Here is a 22,911-nt window from a genome sequence, read left to right as displayed (position 1 = left end):
CAAGTGGACATCATATTAAGATAATTACTATTATACCTTTTCTCGAAAATGAATGCTATATAGCTTAAAAAACAATAGTTTTATACTTATTTTCCTTTGGGAAACAATGATGTATATGGAAAGATTCCTGCGACGACGAGAGTGCTCTATTAATAGAAGTTCTGAAATTCAAACAGTTGTACTTTGGGAAAATTTTATTTTGTTCCATGTCTATTACATATCCGTGGAAGCAATGAAGCATAATGCAGGCACTATGCAACTTGTCTTTTGAAAAATTGTAAACCAAGGAAGCAATAGAACTTTAGACTGAAAGAACCAAAAAGTTACTGTTTAGGTAATGTTTATCCAAAGTTATATTTTAATGAGTATTTATAATTTTATAGCAAACAAAAAAAGAAAAAAAAAAAAAAGCTTTGCGAGTTCTTAAATTGAAAAGAAAAAGTGACTTTAACTTTTATTTATATGCATATCAGAAGTTCATGGCACATTGCTACCTGGCAACAAGAATATTCTCAAACAGACTGAAGAAGATCCAAAACAGATTTCCTATCAGGCATGCTAGGAATGGCTCCCTTCACTTGGACACAGAGAGAAGCAGCTGCGGCTGTAGAAATTTCAATTTGACATCAACTAATATTAGTTCCATGATTATATAGATGCATATATAATAACACCACTATGCGTGCCAACATTCTTTTTGGCAACCATACCGGCAAATCTCAAGCATTCCTCTTTGGACTTGCCCTCCACCAGAGCCACGGCAAAAGCAGCAGTAAAAGTGTCCCCGGCTCCGGTAGTGTCTAGGACTCTTGCAGCGGATATGGCAGGTTGTATAATTGGTTTTTCCCCTTCTACAAAAAAAGCCGACCCTTTGGCTCCAAGTTTCACCAGGACTTGCTTAACACCCTGGGCGGAGACTCATTAGAGAAATTTTGACAAATTCAACTCAAAGCTTAAATCTATAGGCACAAACCTTCTATTGATTTATAATCCTGTGGAAGAAGAAAATAGGAAAAGTTTGCCTACGATAGAACAACTAGTGAGATGATTTCGTTTAAAGCACACATAAGGGCATCCTGTGGAAACTGATTGGTGCCTATGTCCTTCACTTTAAGCACAGTATGTCTCAATGAAGTGCCTAAGCCTCATAAAATGACCTAATTACAAAATTTGTATTCTTTCCATTCCATGACTGCCACAAGCACAATGCAAATTTGATGAACATAACAAATTAACAATGAATAAATTTCCATTACACTCCCCACCTGCCAATTTTTTTTTCTTTAGCCACAAATTTTTGGGTCCCAAAAAAAAATTGTTTGCAAAAGGCAAGTACATCACAAAATCTTCAAAAATATCATTTATGTGCGCCAAAAATAATAATAAATAAATGACACCGAATATTATGTATCGTCCAAACTTTTATTATTGATATAATAATAAATAATAAACCTTTAATGAATTAAATGGTACAACAAAACTGGGCGGGCACTTTCATGACAAAAGTTACCAGCCCCATTAATTTTCAAATGTATATAATAAATTATTAAATTAAATATGTAATGATTAAAAGTAACAAAAAAAAAAAATTTATTTCATGATTTTTTTTTTCTACCAGAGAAGCTTTTGTCACTTTTCTCTTTCAAAAGTGTTGTCCACTTTTTAACAAGTTTTTCACTTTTCTCTTTTATTACTTATGTGTTCTCTTTGAGAGAAAAATGCTCATTACATGTACACATTACTGATTTACTATTTATGAACACATAAATAATAAAAAAGAAAAGTGAAATAGTCAAAAAGAAGCTTTACTTGGTAATAGTACAAAAAGATAATATACCTTAACTATTACATATTTAATAATTTATTAAATACACTTGTAAGGAGCATTTAACGTTCCTTGAATAAATAATGTGGCAGACAACCTTTGCCATGAAAGCTGTCCACCTAGATCCTTAGATTAATCCAAGTATGAATATAACAAGAGTTTGGACGATATGTAATATTCAGTTTCTTGTACAAGAGAAGCTTCGTGTGTGTGTATATATTAAGGGAGATTTCAATAGCCCTTCTTTTTTAATACAAACTTTGACACAGGTTTGTGTCCCTTTCATTAAAACAACTTGAATATGACATCATTCTCTCTCATACATTATACAGGATAGAGATCATATATAAAATAGATAATATTTATATAAATTAATATTATGATAAGTCAAAACATTAATTTCTACATCGACCTTATCTTGACTATTCAATTTATTTTAATCAAATATATATTTATATTCACATATTTTCAAATCCACAAATCAACTCTATGACACATAAGTTGATAGTTCATGAAATTTTGTCTTAGGCAGACTCACTTGGTGGAAAAAAATAAAAATAAATAAATAAATAAATTTTGCAATTTCTTGTGAGATCTTGACTTCAAGAATTTAATCAAACCTCCAAGAGTTAGGTATGGATTTTATGTTAGCATTTTAGGTAAGAATTTCTATACATATTTATACACACTCATAATCAGCTCTGAAAATGATCTTTGTGCCACATATGGCCTCAAAGCCAACAAAAACAACAACAATGATGATGATGATGATGATGATGATGATGATGATTATAATAAAAGAGACAGACGAACATTTGTGTGTCAACACTCACCATTTCATGACATTTCAACACAGCTTGACTAATCTGTTCAAAACTGTCAGTTGGCACTCCAGTCAAACGACCAAGTTCACTTTCATTTGGGCTGAAGATATCAATAAAGTTAAACAGCTCTCGCGGGACTGGGGCATCCATTCCCCCTGCATCTAAAACGACAGGAACACCGGCATTCCTTGCCGCCTAAAGATATGAAGGTGTTAGATTATAATAGAATTATTAAAAGAAATGCAAATCAGAGAACATCATCTATATCCAGAATGCAATAACAATATTATTATAGAAATTAAAACTCAAACTATTCAGACTCTGGCAGCCAATGATACCATAATCAACAATCTATCATCAGTTTGGAAGCTCAATAATTTCAGCACATCATCATGAGCAACGACTTGTGAAAAACACAACTACCACCCAACCATTTTTATCCTTAACCTGAAATTCCAGTGATGTTACATTCTTAAGAGGCCACCACATTATTGTTCAACTCAACAATAAAGATGTTGAAACTCATGTCAGTAGCCATGTATAAGTCTAAAAGTCTCTACAATTTAATTCATGAATAAGGTTACATTAAAACAGTAGAATAAATATCACAAATCAGGTACGGAGCCCCAAAAAATGTTGTTGAAACTCGTGTCTGAAACTGGTTACTGTCTCTTCCACACAGCAGCAAAGATGAGAGGTTACTACTGCTTGTTATAGTTCATATGCAGTAGGGAAGATAGGGAAACACATAAGAGTTAGAGTTCGTAATCGGTAACTAATGGGATCTTGATTTGAGGTGGCAAAATATACAGACAGAATAACAAATCAAGTTGCTGTTAACAGAGCAGACAATAAATTTGCAATTTGGTTGAATAGGTTGAATGACTGATGATGTTAATTTTGGGTTTTGTTTAGTAAAAAGTTATGATTGGAAGGAATGAGAAACCAAGTCTAATAGTGTGTTTTGATAATCATACAGTGGATAATCAAAAAAAGAGAAAGGGAGGATCATGAAAGCAATCACAAACTCACGGTGGAAAATGTAAGAAATCACAAACTGAAAACTTAACTGAGAAACACAACATAATAATAATTTCTGAGTTGTATAAATCAACTCTGGATATCTTTCACATGTGTGTGTAAAACTGACTAGGAACAGCACTCTCTGTTTACGTGAATGGAAAATATCATTTCTGTACTTCATCTTTTTCCTCATAAACCCTAGTGAACTAATTGTTGTAAACTCTGATAACAAATATCTCATGAACCAGACACAAAATGATGCATATAATATACTAGTCAAAATCTTATAAGACACAGATTTTAGAAATCTAAATCTCAAGCACCAAAACTCAAAGATGAGAGAAAATTTTCAGATATATTCACTCATATCAGGTATACACATCAAACATCAAACCCTGTAAACATGCTTTCCTAGATGTTTTATTTGTGCAAAGACCAAACCATATTACATGCAACAACCTAATGCAAGAATTTTCATTGCCCTTACAATGTTCTCAACATCATGAAATTGCAGAAAACGATGACAATACTCTAGCTTGTCCCTGAAGCCAATGCAAGCAAATAGACTTATGCAGAAACCTGAATAGATCATTATTAGCCCGAAAAATGATCACTTGAGCAGATTTACCAAATAATAACTGATCATCAATAATGATTGGATAAAATGCATTGAATTAATCATAATTTAGAGATGCTCACAAATAAGCAACCTAAAACCAGCATCTTAGATGAAATGGTGAATGCAGTAGCCTACCTAACAATTATCAACACAATGACCCTCTTATGTCGGGATTCAGTAATTACAACCCTAGTCTAAAGATCCCATGATAGAAGTATTGTCAATTGAAATCATCAAGCTGATTTAACCGTCAAAAGTTTAATGATCTAAGTGTTAACCAAAAACACAAACAAATTCTTTCCGGATGCATGCAGTTTCACAAGAGCTTGCTTACATTTTCCATTACCATATTCCACATCCTATACCTGAGTTAATTTAGCCAATCAGGCTTACATTTTGTTTATTTCACTTCAAAAGCCCAACTCCCCTTCATAATTAATACATCTAGACACCTTAAAAATGTTTCATTTCCCTTAAACTGACTCAGTATTGCCCTATTTTATATCTGCCTAGCATATTTTGATCAAAACACAAATGGTAGAACAGCTAATGCCTTCAAACACCCTAAACAACAATTGCAAATCAAACTCACCACAACCAAGTCACATTTACCTATACAAAACCTAATCTTACAGAAATCCTTAAGGTAAACAACCACAAACACATCAACAAATCGAAAACAGAAAAAAAAAAATCTTGAAACAATCTCAAACCCCTCACCTTTGCAACTTGAATGTTGACAGAATCAGGAATTTCCCTTTGAAGCAAAACAATCCCAGCATTCTTAACAACCTTCAAGCCCTCATCATCAAATTTTTCAGGCCAACCACTCATATTTGTTCCACCAACAATGATAATAGAGTTCTGCCCATCAGCCTGCAGCATCACCACCGCATGTCCAGTGGGCAGATTCCCCTTCACAACACTCACATACTCCAACCCAACACCACACTCACTCAAAGACCCAGTAATCAATTTCCCACTAGCATCTTCACCCACTTGCCCCACAAAGTAAGTGGGGTGTGAAAGTTTTGCCCCGCAAGCAGCCTGATTCGCCCCTTTTCCTCCGGCAAGAGTCTGACTATTTTTAGCTGAGATCGTCTCTCCTACACCTGGAAGTCTGTCGATTTCTACATAGATGTCAGCATTGGCTGAGCCAACCACAACTAAAGGTGGGATCTTTGAGGGGTTTCTGGGAACTGCGGTCTTGTTTTGGTGCTCGTTTTTAATGGCGAATGATGGGAAGGAGCGGCGTTTGGTGAAGTGAAATGGGGCTGTGGTGATCGTTTTGGTGAGGTGTTTTGTTAAGGGGATGATTTGAGATTTGAGTCGACAATTGTTTGATGGTGAAAGCGCTGTTGCTGTCATTATTTTCTCGTTATTTCAAGAGAAAAAAGAATTTGAAATATGTGATTTAAGGAGAGAAAGTGGGTTTGGATAGGATGACTTCAACGATGATTGAATTAGGGAGTAGACACATGAGGGAGGAAATTTAACTCCCCCAACCACCCAAGTTTGCATTTTAAAAAAATGACCTGAAAATATTTTATAATTTTTTTAATTTAGAAAAAATGACGTGACATACTTAAGATTCATTAAATATGTAAAATAGGTTAAACTGAAAAGATTTAAATATATGTGAATAATATTATAATTAATGAAAGTTTGTTTAAATTTTGAAAATTAAAAACGATCCCCACCCTTCAAAATCGTTTAATCAAGCCAAATACCCAAAAAACGACCAACGAACACATGTGATTTCTCTACCATTTTCGATGACGAAAGTGCCCTATTTCGGCAAATATTCAATCATAAAGCTTCCTTACACAAAATCATGGCTGATATTCACAAAGAGGAGGAAAACCTAACCCCACTCCAAATCCTAGACTCTGGCGGCGGCGGCAGTTCAAAGGCTATCGAAGAAGATGCTCCAGTGGATCATCCGATGAGTGAAGGTGGTCTAGAGGCAGAGGAGACAACAGCAGCACAAGAACAAAGAGAAGAATCAGAAAACGGTTCTAAAAAGGAGGATACCAGCGAGAATTCAAGCGAGGAGGAGGACGCCGGTGAAGAAATGGTATGTTTTTTACCCTTTTTTTTTTAATTTGATGAGAAATTTGATTAATTTATATGAATTTGGGGGATATGTAGTTGGTTTTATTGTTATGGCGGTTGTGGGGTTTTGTGCATTGGGGGAATGGCTTTGTTTGGGTTCCAAAGGATGGGGGAAGGCAAGAGAGACCATATGGAGGTTGTTTGTGGGAGGTTGGAGGGTTGGGGATGGCAAGAGGTAGTGGAATAGGGGGAGCTGGAGGGCTGCCCTGCATATTGTAGTGCTACAATATGCAGGGCAACCCTCCAACCCCCCCTATTCTGCCACCTCCTACCATCCTCAACCCTCCAACTTCATAGAACCTGCCACAACAGCCTCTATAGAACTTGCATTGGCTTCCCCGGTAAAAACACCCACTCCATGATGCCCTCGAAGCCCACATCCCCCAAATTGGCAACCTATTGGTTGTTTTTTTTTACTGATATTTACTTTATATCGATTGTGCAGACTTTTCGAAGCGTAAACTATAAAGACTATAAGTTGGAGGTTGTAAGCGATAAGGTATCATACTTCCCCGTACGAGTGACAGTTAGGTCAAGTTGGCAAGTTTTTACGAGAATAAGGGAGATTTTACAAGAACAGAAGAAGGGTATTGACCGATTCAAAGAGAGTTGTTTCAGTCATTTTGTGAACATCGGAGAAAATTGGAAAAGACATTCTGGGGGCAAGGAGTGCATTATATGTTGCTGTACTCAGTTAAAAGCCAAAAAAAAAAAAAAAAAATGAAATGTGGTTTGTGGTAGATGGGAAGCCACTACGTTTTGGGATGATGAAATATGCCCTGATGATAGGCTTAAGATGTGGGGCATTTTCAAATGCGGAAGAGCAAGAGAGAATAAAGAAGAGTAGGGCAACCGATATCTTGGCTAAAAAGGTTTAGGGGGGAAGACGTTTATCACAGGACGCGANACGATCATTACAAATAATTTTATAATAAAAAACCTATTCTAATTTACATTAATAAAATAGAAGCCTCGCATTACATACAAGGGGAGTGAGATGAGGAGAAGAAATACATTGAGATTTAAGAGAGAGAGAGGCAGGACACGCATGCCTCTAGCAAGCACCCATGCGTTGCACCAGGTTGTCGGCAAACAACCTTGACAAGTGAGATCAGTCACTGTCTTTTGACAGGGTCGTTCAACACTATGATAGTCTTACCGTATTATCTGTGTCCTTGCTCAGAATAATACTAGGGCTACGGACGTTTCTAGAATGGCAACCATATGTGATCATAGGGTTCTCACTATCAAGATTTAAAATACTTGATACCCTCGTCACGGTTCTACCATCATGAGGACACATATCATTATATACACGATATAGGAGAATATGCCTTTTATTGATAAATAAAAATTTATTACAGAGTCAATTTTACAATAATTGATTAGCTCTAGGACACCTACTTTAACAACAACAACAGAAGTGCACAAGGGAACTTCCAGCCCAGCAATACTTAATGACTGCTCCTCTATGTCTATTAAATGCATGACACCAAAAGAGTTGCAAGAAAGAAGAAACAAGGGCCTATGTTTTCGTTGCAATGAAAAATTTACTTTGAGTCACAGGTGCTAGAAGCTGTTTGTAATTGAGACTATCTAGATGGAAAATATAAGAGAAGAAGACCCCCTCTGATCCTGAAGAAGAAAAGCCTACATAATTGGTCTTTGAGGTTACTTCTGAAATTTCTCTCCACGCCATCTCTAGGACCCTCACATCAAAGACCGTGAGACTAAAAGAGACTCTCAAAATAGCTCTAGTTGTGGTGTTTGTTGATTCTGGAAGCACTCACAACTTTGTGAGTGAGATGTTTGCAAAGTGGGCCTCCAACCTATAAAAGGTCGTACATTTGAAGTCAATGTTGTAAGTGGAAAGAAATTTGCAAGCCTTGGCAGGTGTAGTAATGTACCTTTATCTCTTCAAGTATTTTCACTTAAAAGTTGATTTTTACTTACTCCCTTTGGAGGGTTATTATCTTAGGCACCCAATGGTTAAGCACCTTGGGGCCCACCAGGTAGGATTTCTCTAAATTGAAAATAGGGTTGTCCTCAAGGATTTAAAACCCTGCCTGGCCTGGCCGGTTTTACAGGTTCGATCGAGAATCAGTGGCTTAGCCAGGCTGGCCAGGGTAGAAAACTGGGAATGAGAATTAATCCGTTTTGACTCGCGGTTGGACTAGTGTTACTGTATCGACCCAGCGGTCCAACCGGTTTTGTCAACTTAAATTCCTAAGTTCTAAGATTCAAATCCCTTTTACAATTTTCAATTAAAGACATAAGGCTAATCAACCCAAAAAAATAATCCTAATCAACGAAGCCACTAGAAGAAGAGAGAATCCAACTCGAAGAAGAGGAGAAAAAACAAGTGAGAGCAATTGAAACCCTAGGTCGTTGCTGTTGTAGTGGCAATGTATAATGACTCTCTCTCTAGCTAGTATACTCATAAAATAAATAGTAAAATTAACTAAATATATATATTACGAAAATATACATGTAGATGAGTATAAAATAATGGGCCCAAATTTTCTTTATATATACAAAACTATATATAGTGTAAATAAATTTCTCAAGAAGCTCAACAGTGTTGCTTGACCCTTCCGCATCTTGACATTCCAAGCAATCACATCTCATCTACTACCTGCAAAAAACATTGAAAACAACGGCGTGAGCACTAATGGCTCAGTAAGTAAACCCGCTATGCTACCTTTCTATCTCCGTTGCTCATATTCTGAATTCTTTCCTTACCTCACACTTCTCTCTTCTTCTCTGTTCTTTTCTATTCTTTCTCTTTGTTCTTTCTCTATTCTTTTTCTGTTCTATCTCTCTGTTCTTTCTCTATTCCTTTTCTGTTCTTTCTCTATTCTTTTTCTCACTTACTAACATGTAAGCACAATTAGAGAAACTAATTCTGAATAATATGAATATCATGATGCATATGCATTAATGCATAAAGAATGCAATTTCTTTTCTGTGTTCTATTCTTTCTTTCTTTCTATTATATTCTTTCTTTTTGTGTTCTTTGTTTTTTTTTTTTTTTTTTTTTTTNAAACCATAAGAATTCAAAACTTTAAAATTTAATCTCACATCTTGATGCTAGAATCTTACCTTTGGATGCTTAGGATTGAAAATCCACTCAAAAATACCGAAAATCTATGAATTTTCTTGGAAATCTAGTGAAGAAATTTGAGAGAATTTGAGTAGAGAATGGCATGAATGGAGGGATAGAGTGACTAGGGTTTCTCCTCTTGAACTCTTATTACATAATAATATATATGTAGTTTCCCATTTTACCCTTGCACTTTCTATGAAATTCCATCCATGTCCCTTAGTCAATTACAATACTGCCCTCATTTTTATTGCATTCTCCATGAAATTCGATTTCTTTTCACTCCCCAATTTTTCAACTAATTTTGAGTGAAAATATCATTTTACCCCTAATGAAAGTTTAAGAGATTTTCTTAACATTTTTCCCAAAATAACTTTAACAAAATTCAACTAACGGCATAAGGGCATAAGTTAAGTTACGTACCTCAATATGGGCGTTACACAATGGTGGTGGAGAATGGTGGAGGTGCATATAACAGTGGCAGCACACAGCTAATAAGAGAGAAGAAAATGAGGATTTTGTCAAAAAGGAAGAGTGAATGTGTTTGGGTGTTTTGGTGTAGAAGGCATGCACCTTTTGATTAAAGGAAAGCTGAAGAATCGGAAGAGCTTTAATAATTAAAACAGAAGAAATGAAAGAGTAAAGAACAACAAAGAGAGTTGGAGAAAGAAGTTGTTGAAGCTTTCTCTCTCTACTCTACTCTACTCTTTTTCCTTCTTGCAATCTTAAGGTAGAAGAGATTGAAAATAAATTATTTAATTAATAAATAAAGAAGGTGGACTTATATAGCATTTAATGAGCTTTCATTTAAAATAAAAATCAAATATTAAATGTCCTTGAAAAAGACGAAGAGTGTACTGTATTGCATTTAATGAAAAACAAATAAAAAGTTGTTTGTTGGTGGACACATTTCGATCATATGAGAGGTGAGAGATTCATGAGCTAATGAGATAAAGAAGGAGAAGTAGACAAAAAACATTGATTGGGTGATGAGATCAAGAAAATGATGTCATCAGTCTGATCTGTCAGTTGAATCAGTTGGACCAATTAACCCGAGACCCAGTCATCTGACCGGGTCATTGATAAGACCGGTTTTTAAAACATTGGTTGTCCTCACTAGAAGATAAAGTTATTGGGGAGCTTGAGATGCTTCACGCATTGAGACAAAAGCAGCAAGGCATGCTTCTCAATTATTTTCTTTGGGGGACCCACAACACCACATGAAGCCAAACTCTTAGAACTTCTACAACAATACAAGGATATATTTGAAGAACCAAAGGAATTGCCTCCCTCACGCACACACGACCAAAAAATATCTCTGGTTTCAGGCCGCAATCCAGTCAGTGTTCATCCATATAGATATCCACATTTTCAGAAGGCGGAGGAACGCCTTGTTAATAAGATGTTGAAGACTGCAGTAATTCGATCGAGTAATAGCCCATACTCTTCCCCAGTCTTGCTTGTTAAAAAAGGAGATGGCTCATGGCGGATGAGTGTTGATTACCGTGCTCTTAGTCAAATCACTATTACAGACAAATTTCTCGTTCTAGTTATCGATAAGCTGTTGGATGAACTATATAGGGCGCAATACTTCTCAAAGTTGGATCTCTTATCTAGATATCATCTAATTTGTGTCAATCCTAAGGATGTTCCCAAGACGGCCTTTCGCACCCACTTTGGACATTATGAATTTTGAGTCATGCCTTTTGGCTTAACCAATGCTCTATCCTCATTTCAAGCATTGATGAACGAAATTTTTGAGGATCATTCTCGTAAGTTTATATTGGTATTTTTTTATGAAATTTTGATTTATAGCCGTACATGGGATGCGCATTTGTCACATCTTGCCACTGCCTTGTCCATCTTGCGTGCTAACCATCTCTTTGTGAAGGAACTAAAGTGCCAATATGGTCGAAGACAGGTTCAATATCTGGGCCACATTCGGGAGTTGTTGTAGATCCTCAAAAGGTGGAGGCAATGAAGGAATGGCCAAAGCCATCAACACCAAAGGCCTTGCGTGGGTTTTTGGGGTTTGACCGGGTATTACCGCAAATTTATCCAAAACTATGGTGAAATTGCAGGTCCACTTACTCAAATGCTCAAGAAGGTCGCGTTCTCATTGACTTTGTCGGCAGAGTCAGCCTTTCAAGAGCTTAAACATGCAATGACCATGGCTCTAGTGCTTGCCTTGCCAGATTTTTCGAAGTCTTTTATATTGGAGTGTGATGCTTCAGGAAGTGGAATCGAGGCTGTCTTAATGCAAGAAAAGCGTCCTATTGCCTTCTTCAGTGTAGCTCTTTGTGGAAAGCACTTGATTCTTTCAACGTATAAAATCGAGATTTTTATGGATCTAAGCAGTCCACAAAATCCATTTTTTTTTTTTCCCCTTAAAAAGCAATATTAAGATCTTTCCACTTTCTAAGCAAATCTAACCCAACAACCGAATAAACTGAAAGTTAAAAAGCAAAATAATAAAATAAAATAAAGTGAAACGAAAATGAAATAAACAGAGTCTAACCTGTACGTGGATGATGACAAAAATTGGGAAAGCTGAGAGAGGAACATTTGCATTAGAACCGAATGTTTTATTATTGAGATTATAACATTGTGATGAGAACCTTGACACTTAACACAACCAAACAGAGCAGTAAATCACGATCACAATTCAATGACAAGAGAAATAAACTTATATGAATTGAATACTGTATTGCGCAATTGTAAGACAAAGATAACAATCTATTGAAAAGCAAAGAAAGTAAATGACAATGAATTTAAAGATAGCCTAGCAATTCAAGGAGCTAGTGACCTCCTAAAATCCCACTAAAATGTTCTCCCCTTTTACAAATCATATGCTTATATTTATACCCAAAAATGTCACACACAATCAACTTTCCCACTTGCAACCCCATGCTACTTGGCCCTTTTATTCCTTTTGTAAATGTAAGTTGGGGTCCTATCACATTGCAATTAGAATATTTTATTTTAATTATAATATTATTAATGGTTTACTTTATTTTTTAGATTATATGGTTGCAATTGACATACTTTATTTATGAAATTATACTTGTGACCGTTGACCAATAATATTATAAAATCAATAAAACCTTTGAACTCAATGTATTAGAGCTCTCTCCCGACCCAATATCAATGTAGTACATGTTGTAATTGCATAACTCTATATAAATATATATTTATTTCTTTCTTTCTTTCTTTAAAAAAATAAAAATTAGGGTTTAAGGCTCCATCNATAGAAACAGAAATAGAAACAGAATTAGAAAAGGAAAGAATTAAGAGTCACACACGGGGACAGACAGTTAGAGAGTTTTACTTACTGAGCATTATTTGTGCTCACCCCGTTATTTTCCTTTGTGGATGCAGGTTCTAGGTGATGATGCGGTTGGAGGGGCGTCGGCGCGCGAGGAGCAATAGCTACACTGTTCCCCTATTTTGTCTTTTAAAATGCACTTTTGTAAACGGTAACCTTTGTGTATAAAAGACATGTGAATTGCAATGAAAAGAAACGTTTTGGGCCCAATTTTCCATTGTTAATTGCATGCATTGTACTAGTTTTCAGTAGGTGTTACAACATTGACCATTCTTCATTTCAGCAACTATTTTCTCAGATTGTTCCCACATCCCTCCCTGGGCCAATGCTCCCAAAACAGTATTGTCGGTAGAAAGATCTGGTTTAACCCCAACTTCTAGCATTCTCTTATAAACAGCCATGGCTTGGTCACAAGAACCACAACAACTATATGCAAAAATTAAGGTGTTGAAAGTGTCCCTCTCAATAATGAACCCTGCCCTCGTCATCTCCTTGAACAAACTTGCCAGTTCCAAGTCCATCCCATTCCGCCCAAATACTGCCAGAAGTGTGTTCCAAGTAACAATGTCTGGGTTACAATTGCATGTCTTCATCTCATCAAAAACCTTTATCATCTCCACAAACTTTCTGCTCTTTCCATGCATCTTTATCAAAGCATTAAAAGTACAAATATTTGGCTTGCACCCTACACTTCTCATCTCCTCAAAAAACTTCATTGCGGACTCCTCCTTCCCAGCTTTCTCAAACCCCGATAAAGGGGTGGTGTAAGTAAAAACATCAGGCTTAATCCCTATTTCCACCATCTGGTTTTTAAGCTCCATCACCTCTTCCAACAAATAAACTCTGGCATAAGCTGATATCAATGAAGTGTAAGTCACAATACTGGGTGAACATAGGGGTGTGGAAATCCGATTAACCAGACCGAAGTACTAACATTTTGAGCCGAACCGATTTTTCGGTTTAGGAGATAATTCAAACTGAAACCAAACCGAATTATCTCTTAAACCGATTATGAACTGAACCAATAATTCAGTTAGGTTACCTGTTACCGGTTTATGAACCAATTTTATAAAACAATAACCATTCTCCCACTATTTTGAGGGTTCATGATGTCGAACTACCGTCACCAACTTTCTCGCAACATCAAACCACCCACACTCCACCTTCCACCCTATCAACTCATATACAATCATGATATCTAAACTTTGTTGTATAAAGTGACCTTTCTAGAGAGAGAAAAATAAGAAGATTGGTGAATAAAAAAGCTGCAAAACTTAGAAAGTTGAAGAGATAAATCAAAGAATTTAACCGTATCAAACGAATGCTATTGGGTGTGGAGGCTGATGTCGATTGAGATGGAAGAGAAGACTTGGAAAAAGAATAAAGTCGATTATGATTGGGAAAAAAAAAATGGTCGAGCAGCTACGACTGGGGCGGAAAGTTGATTTAGGAAAAGTTGTAGGAGAAGAAGTAGTAAATATAATGGGAGAGAGGTGATGGGGTATTGAAAACGTAAGGAGTCAAAAGGAGTTATTATATTTTACTTAAAGATGGTGAGAGTTCCAAGGAATTAAATGCACAGCAGGTGGCGTGCAGCTTCTCCTTTTTAGTTTTTTTAATTTTTTTAATTTCTTATTTTTTAACTCTCTCTCTCTCTCTCTCTCTCTCTGTGTCGGTAGTTTTAAAATTATAGGAAAATCGGTTTTCAGTTAACCGAATCAAAATTACAGTTGAACCGTTAATCGAACCGGTTTTTCGATTTTCTCTATTTTAAAAACTGAAACCGAACCAGTAATTTTGAAAAACCGATTTTTCAGACCAGTTTCGGTCCGGTTTCTCAGTTCGGTTAGTTTTTCCCTTTTTTTTTTTTTTTTTTTTTTTTTTTTTTTTTTTTTGGCAGCCTTAGGTGAACAACCATTAACCTCCATCTCCCTTAATACCTCCATGGCTTCTTTAAACCGCCTAGCCTTCCCATAAACATCCAACAAGGCATTATAAGTAACCTTATCTGGACTAAAACCCGCTAATTTCATTTCCTCAAAAACCCAAGCTGCTTCTTCGTCCAAAGAACCCCGCCGACAACAACTTATAAGCGTATTATAAATATAAGAATCTGAGGCAACTCTGGCATTCTTCATTCCCTCTACTAGAGTCATAATCTTATTCCAGGGCATACCCATTTTCCCATACACATTCAGAATCATAGTGTAAGTTATCAAAGTAGGTTTACACCCCTCCTCCTCCATCTTCTTGAAAACCATCACAGCCTCCCTATACCTCCCATTGCTAGCATAGGCACTTATCAATGACGTATAAGCATAAACGTCAATATGAATCCCATCTTTATGCAAACTATTCAACAACAAAGCCGCAGCCCAAACTTTACCTTCTTTCCCTAACATACTAATAAGTACAGCTACAACAGAACCATTCAAGACCAATTCACAATCTTTATGACTCCTAAACCACTCAAACACACTCAACGCCAAGTCATATTTCTTGTAAAACCCTAAACCCTTAACAATACCCAACATATCAAAACTCAAAGCATCAATCTTTACATATGCGTTTTCTTGATAAAACTTAAATAACTGTAACAAAACACTATCAATATCTTTAACTGTAATAACTGCTTGATACTACTATACTCATACAAAAATATGTATAATAAAATATGAGTACATTAATAAAAATAGTTGGGCCCAAATTTTTCTTTTATTTAATATACATATTCGTTTACAAAAATCAGTATCCTTTACAAAAGTTCACAAAAGTGTGGTGGACAGTGTAACTACTCTTCCTCACCTGCCGACATCCATCCGACTGCATCCTCATCTAGAACCTGCAAAAACATAGAAAAACAACGGGGTGAGCAAAATAATGCTCAGTAAGTAAATCCTCTACTCGTCTATCCCCATAACTCTTTCTCTTAATTCTTTCCTTACTCTCTTCTCTTCTCATTTCTGTTCTCTTTCTGTTTCTATTTCTCATACTCTTTTCTATATACTCTCTAGTGTATGTCACAGCCTCATCTTGCCGGAGGCACGGCTGGGGACTCAACCCACTCTTCGTGACTCTACTCATTTTCTCTTTCTGTTCCTTCTATTTCTCTGTTTTCCTATTCTACTCATGGGAATGTCACGGCCTCATCTTACCGGAGGCACGGCCGGGAACTCTCCTGCTCTACGTGACTTCTACTCATTTCTGTACCGATCGGATTCGGTTATGCATGGATTCGGAACCTTTGGCTGTAACAGCTACTTTCTACTCATATACTCAGAAAATGCATATAATAAAATACATGTATTATAACATAAATAGAGGGGCCCAAATTTTTCTTTTATTAAATATACATATACTTTACACAAATATAAAGTATTATATATACAAAAGCTCTCAAAAACAGGGTGGACAGTGTAACTATTTCTCTTCGCTTACCGACGCCCATCCGACTGCATCCTTACCTAGAACCTGCAACCACAAAGGAAAATGACGGGGTGAGCACAAAAAGGCTCATTAAGTAAATCTTCTACTAATCTATCCCCGTAACTCTTTCTCTTAATTCTTTTCCTTATAATACTCTCTCGTTCTCTCTGTTTCTCTTTCACATAGCTCTTTTTCTATCAATTGTTTCTTAAATGTCACGACCCCATCTTACCGGAGGCACGGTTGGAACTCGCTCCACTTTTCGTGACTTATACTTTTCTCTCTCTATTCTTTCTCATTTGAATGTCACGGCCTCATCTCACCGGAGGCACGACCGGGAACTCAAGCCTGCTCTGCGTGACTTTTACTCACTAATATGTCACGACCCCGTCTTACCGAAGGCATGGCTGGAAGATCACAAAGCTCCCACTACTCGTGTCCTTTTCTCATTTCTGTTTTCTTTCTGTTTATGTTTCTCATACTCTTCTCTATAAGTTCTCTTATGTATGTCACGACCTTTTCTGACCGGAGGCACGGCTGGATGGCGTTCACACAACACCATCTCACTCTTCATGACTGTCGGGTGGAGTTCACACAGCACCAACCCGCTCTTAGTGACTACCGAGTGGGGATCACAAAGCATCTACCCGATTTTCATAACTATCGGGTGGAGACCAGAAAGCACCTACCCGTTTCTCATGACTTTTGGGTGACGATCACAAAGCATCAACCCTTTTCTAATAACTATCTGGTGACAATCACAAAGCATCAACCCGTTTCTAATAACTATCAGGTGACAATCACAAAGCATCAACCCGTTTCTACTGACTATCGGGTGATGATCACAAGGCATCAACCTATTTCTACTAAATATTGGGTGACGATCACAAAGCATCAACCCATTTCTAATGACTTTCTCTACTCTAGCACTTCTCATTCTCTCTACCCGTAGAGTAGTTGCATTCACAAAGTTCTCTACTCGTAAAGCAAGTGCATACACAAAGTTTTCTACTCTTCTTAAGTCACTTCTCAATGCACAAATAATGCATATGGACGGTTCATCTCCACTAATGCACTTAGGAAATGCCAACATGCAATGTTGCAATAATTAAGGTTCATAACTCATTCTCATGCTTCTCTTAGGCATTTCATCAAACAACTCAAGTGCATATATAAACTCTACTATAACAATAGCTCTATTTCTTTCTCTAACCATCCAAAATGGGAGAAAACTCCCTCACAAAGCTACAATTCCTATCAAGGAAAAACACTTCTAAAAAGGTTCACTCAAAACCTTCCAAACTCCATCTCAAACTCCATCCTCTCATCACATTTTAACACTTCTCTTAAATGAAGTGTAATCAATCACAACATGGATAAATACTCATAACATCTCAACTCAATTTCTCAACAAGCTTAATACATACAAACATAAAGAAATCTCTACTCAAATGATTTCTTAAACTTTAGCTTGAGTTGGATTTTACTTACTTGTGATGGAGTGATTCCACTAGCACTTCTCTTTACCTTTGATAACTTGTCTATTCTCTACAATTTTAACCAACCATGCTATAAGACTTCACTTCATATAAAGGTAAAATTAACATCTAAAGCAAGAATCCTTATCTTAGGATGTTTTAGATTAACTTCCCAGTTCAAACTACTCAAAAAGCCTTCTTGAATCCTTGAAAGATTGAAGGAAAACTTGAGAGGAATGGAGAATGAAGGAGGCGGTGAAAGAAGAATGAATGAAGGGTTCACTAAGCTTTAACCCTTTATAGCTCAAAATATCCTCATTCATTCCCATAATGCCCTTGCTCTTTCTTGAAAATTCCACCTATATCCTTTGATTCATTACAATCACACCCCCATACTAACATATTCTCCATGAAATTTTCTTACCTTTTACTCCCCACTTTTCCTACTAATTAGGGGTAGAATGGTCAAATTGCCCTTAGGAAAAAAATATCTAAAACTTAACAAATTTTTCAGCCGGCCCATCGCCGCGGCGAAATACTCCAACAGCTACTCCGTGGGCAGCAGCACCTCTTCGCCGCGGCGAAGCTTCTTCTTCGCCCCGGCGAATCCTGTAACCCCAAAATTTCGCCAATTCTTCATAATTTTCAGGGCAAACACTCAACCAAAGCAACTCATCAATCCAACTAAGGGCCAACCAACCAAAAATGACAACATGCAAGCTCCAATGAGGACAAATCAATAAACATTCAAGCCAATCATCAAATCTTAACTATGTACCTCAAGTGGGGCGTTACATTGGCCATGTGAGTGTACATTCTTTCTCTCTATCTCTCGAATGTCCTGGCCCCTTCTTACCGAAGGCACGGCTGGAACCTCATGTTCCACTCTTCGTGACGGTCACGGCCTCATCTGACCAGAGGCATGGCTGGGAATCACAAAGCACCCACTCTCATGACTTTACTCATCACTCACGGGTTCCCCATCACACAACCTACTCTATTCTGTTCTTTAGCTCTTAGAGTAGTTTAAGCACAAAGGTCTCTACTCTTTCTCAAGCTAAAACTCATAGTGTAGAAATTATCTACTCTTTCTCAAGCTACTTCTCAATGCACAATTAATGCATAAGGATGGTTCATACTCATTAATGCACTTAGGAAATGCCAGTATGCAATGTTACAAGAATTAAGGTTCATAACTCATTCTCAAACTTCTCTTAGGCATTTCATCAAACAACTCATGTGTATACAACAACCCTTCTCTAACTACAGTTCTATTTCTCTTTGTACCCATCCAAAATGGGAAGAAATTCCCTTCTATAGACATAAGTCCTATCATAGAAAAACACTCCCAAATATATACTCAATCTCCTCCAACTTTATCTCAACTCATCACACATTAACACTTCCCATAAAGAGAACATTTCTAACACCACAACATGAATACTCATCTCTACTCAATTTCTCAACAAACAAACAAACATATATCTCTACTCAAGGATTTCTTAAACTTTAGTTTGGGTTGGATTTACTTACCTTGTGATGGTATGATTCCACTAGCACTTCTTTTTTCCTTTGGTAGATGTCTTTTCTCTACACTTTTAAACAATAAGACAATAAGACCTTAACACCTTTATAGCTAAATTTCACATCTAGAATAAAGGTCCTTACCTTAGGATGCCTTAAATCACCTTTTTACCCAAAAACTACTCAAAAGCCCTTTAAAATCCTTGAAGGATTGGATGGAAAGTAGAGAGAAAATGGTGAATGAGTATGGTGGTGGAAGAAGAAGAATGAAAGGGTTTCTAAGACTTAACCCTTCTTTACTCATATTTTACACCTTCTTTCCCAATTTACCCTTACTCTTTCTTAGGAATTCCACCTTTGCCCTTTTAATTCTTTGCAAATGCACCCCCATTTAAACGAGTCTCTGTGCAATTTCTTTGTATTTCACTCCCCACTTTTCCTGCTAATTAGGGGTAGAATGATCATTGTGCCCCAAAGGAAGAATTCTCTAGAAACTCACTACACAAATTGTCAAGCCCTTCACCGCGGCGAAGAATCTTTCTTCACCCCGGCGAAAACTTACAGAACCTACACCGTAGGTTGCAAGACTTCATCGCCACAGCGAAGCTTCTTCTTCTCCCAGGTGAAGTCTATAACACAAAAATTCACCAAGTCTTTACAAATTTCAGGGCAACCACTCAACCAACTCACAATATCAATTCAACCAAGGACCAACCAAACTGTAACAACAACAGACCAACTCAAATAAGGACAAAACAATAAGCATTCAAGTAATACAACACAATTAAACTACGTACCTCAAGTGGGGCGTTACATTAACATCAAAAGATTCATCAATTAAAGATTGGAGAATCCGGTGACCTTTACTGGAGAGGAGGTGGCTTGACTAGGGTTTCCCACGGTTAACGTTACGTGACTTCCTAATTCGGGTTTTGTTTCTGGGTATGGAAGATGGAGAGTTAAAGGGTTGTAAAGAAATATGCGAGGGGATTTGTGGGTGAAGGAAGTCTTGTAGAAGAGGAGTGAAAGAGGGAGGTGGTGAAGTCGTTTGTTGATGTAGTGATAAGGGCATTGTCGATTGAGGATTGTGTTGGTTTTGGTTAACAAAGAGAGGCTTTATGGACGGTGGGTTTGGGAGGAGGAGAGGCAGCGGTAGATTTTGTGCCATTGAAGAGAGAGAGTGTGGAAGGTTTTAATGGATTCGAGATTGTTGGTTTATAGATAGAGTAGCTATCGTCTGAAGGAAGATTTTTGTTCGGGGAAAGACAATGACAATTTTTGGAGAAAATTTAGCTGGCCGGCCATCCCAAGTTTCGATTTAAGAAAATGTCCTTGAAACTGTTTTTCATTTTTTTTTTTTTTAATTTACAGAAGATGGCGTGGCATGGTTAGGATTAATTAAACACGCAAAAGGGTTAAAATGAAAAGATTAAAACATATGTGGTCTAAATAAAAATAATAAAAGTTTTTAAAATTTGAAATTTCTCAAAACAAGCCCTACTAACTGTTCACCTCGCTTAATCGAAATTCATTATGGCAAAAAGCGATTTCTTGAACCAAAGGGAGACGCGATTTTTTCTGATTGAACACCTGCAAATTTGCACCCTAAAATCAATTTCTTGAACCCTAAACCGAATACAGTCGCGATTTTCGGTAATATAGTCACGATTTCCGATCGATTTGTTGAACCCTAAAATCAATTTCCTTAACCCTAAACAGAATCTGTGCGATTTCCGACGATACAGTCCACATTTCCGATCGAAACTGCAAACTTTGACACCAAATTCAATCCAAAACCATGGCTGACACTCACAATGAGGAGGAAAACCCAACGCCACTTCAAATCCTAGATTCCAGTGGCGCAAGTAGTTCAATGGCTACTCAGATGGATCATCCAATCAGTGAAGGTGGTCCACACGCAGAGGAGACACCGGCGGCACAAGAACGGAGGGAAAAACTGGCAAACGATTCTGGAAACAAGGAGTTAGGCGAGAATTCACGCCAAAAGGAGGAGTCCAGCAAGAATTCAGGCTAGGAGGAGTCATCCGAGGATTCAGGCAACGAGGAGGAGGCTCGTGAAGAAAGGGTATGTTGTTTGGGAATATTGGTTGTACTGTCGCTTAAGCGATCATTTGTATCGCTTAAGCGATTAATCTGTTTTACTCATGATCGCACTCATGATCGCTTAAGCGATACAAAGGATCGCATAAGCGATCTTAGATATGGGCAGATGATTCTACCCAGATCTAAGATCACTTAAGCGATTGATTCAGTTTACTCTTGGTCGCTTAAGCGATTTAAGAACTCTTAAGTGATCTTGTCGAGGCAGAATCACAGAGATAATAAGCGATCTTTTGTATCGCTTAAGAGATTCTCAGTTTACTCTTGGTCGCTTAAGCGATTTCAGATCACTTAAGTGATCTTGCACGAGGTAGAGTCAAGATCTCTTAAGCAACCCGAAATCGCTTAAGCGACTACAGTGGTAATTTTTTGTTGCTGATATTTTTTTATTAGTTGTTTTGGTTTATTTTTGTTGCTGACATTTTGTTTATATCGATTGTGCAGATTGTGCAGACCGTAAATTGTAGAGACTACGAATTGGAGCCTATAAGTGAGAAGGTACCCTACTTCCCTAAAAGGGTGATGGTGAGGTCGAGTTGGGATGTTTTTGACAGAATAAGGGCCATTTTAGCTGGAATGAGGCGTGGTGAAAGAGATTTCGGTCGCACTTGTTTCGGTCAGTTTTTAAGAATCAGAACAAATTGGAAAAAGGCATTTTGGGGGCAGGGAGTGCATTACATGTTGCTGCACTTAGTAAAATGCAACAAAAAAAATGAAATGTGGTTCGTGGTGGATGGAAAGCCACTACGGTTTGGGATGATAGAGTATGCCTTGGTGACGGGCTTAGGATGCTGGGAAGTGCCAAATAAGGCGGAGGCAGACGCAATAAGGACGAGTCCGGGAGCCATAAGGTTTCTTAATAAGGTTTTGCAGGGGCCAAAGTCTATTACAGGACACGTTTTAGAGGAGAGGCTAGAAACAGTTCGGTTAATGATGGAGAGAAGGTAAAAGTGTGCTTGCTATTGTTTTTATGTTCTATCTTATTGGCTGGTGACTCAACAAAAACTGTTGAGAAAGATTGGTTATTGTTTGCAAGCGACTTGGAGTTCTTTAATTCTTATCCGTGGGGACGGATATCATTTGAGCGAACCATCAAGAGCCTGAAAAAACCAGACATGGCGTTAAAGCATGCCGAATGGGGCGGGAAGGCTAAACCAAGCACGTATAATTTGTTTGGCTTCCCATAGGCAATGCAGGTAAATATTAATAGCTCTCTGTTATATTTTTTATAATATGTGTGTTTGAATAATGACATGGACTGTTTTTTTACAATGTAGGCTTGGATGTACGAGGTCATCCCTGTCTTCGCTAAGGTGGGGGGGAGGAGCAACAATTTGAATGTGCAACAGCAATTTCCTAGGATGTTGCGGTGGCATGTCAGGAAGTGTAACCATTTGGATTACGACCAAATAGAGATTAAGATTCAAGCGGCCGGGGTAAGATTAAAGGATTAAGCTTTTGAATATGCAGTTGCTTTTTTATTTTGCTTCAATCTGATTGATTTTGTTTCTTGTTCCAGGGAGTCATC

General features: G+C 37.3%; 1 protein-coding gene and 1 pseudogene across 1 annotated transcript; both read right to left on the bottom strand.

Moving 5' to 3' along the window:
- Nucleotides 1–428: 428 nt before the first annotated feature.
- LOC116140330 (ribokinase-like) lies at nucleotides 429–5,789 on the bottom strand. The gene is made up of 4 exons (XM_031425973.1): nucleotides 5,012–5,789; nucleotides 2,659–2,844; nucleotides 711–906; nucleotides 429–604 (listed from the first exon to the last, which is right to left on the bottom strand). The coding sequence occupies exons 1-4, from the start codon at nucleotides 5,657–5,659 to the stop codon at nucleotides 513–515; spliced, it is 1,122 nt and encodes a 373-aa protein (XP_031281833.1). The 5' UTR covers nucleotides 5,660–5,789; the 3' UTR covers nucleotides 429–512.
- A 7,290-nt stretch (nucleotides 5,790–13,079) lies between these two features.
- On the bottom strand, nucleotides 13,080–20,430 carry LOC116140322 (annotated as a pseudogene).
- Between the last annotated feature and the right edge of the window lie 2,481 nt (nucleotides 20,431–22,911).

Source organism: Pistacia vera, unplaced genomic scaffold, assembly GCF_008641045.1.
Source record: "Pistacia vera cultivar Batoury unplaced genomic scaffold, PisVer_v2 Contig37, whole genome shotgun sequence".
NCBI classification, from domain to species: Eukaryota; Viridiplantae; Streptophyta; class Magnoliopsida; order Sapindales; family Anacardiaceae; genus Pistacia; species Pistacia vera.
This window is presented reverse-complemented; position numbering and strand designations above follow the sequence as displayed.

Bases quoted from the DNA above. Each gene is read 5' to 3' on its own strand.
- LOC116140330 (XM_031425973.1), bottom strand. From the start codon at position 5,659: ATGACAGCAACAGCGCTTTCACCATCAAACAATTGTCGACTCAAATCT. The intron at 907-2,658 runs GTGAGTGTTGAC...GTCTCCGCCCAG, and splicing joins TGTTGAAATGTCATGAAATG to GGTGTTAAGCAAGTCCTGGT. The intron at 605-710 runs GTATGGTTGCCA...AAATTTCTACAG, and splicing joins GGAATGCTTGAGATTTGCCG to CCGCAGCTGCTTCTCTCTGT.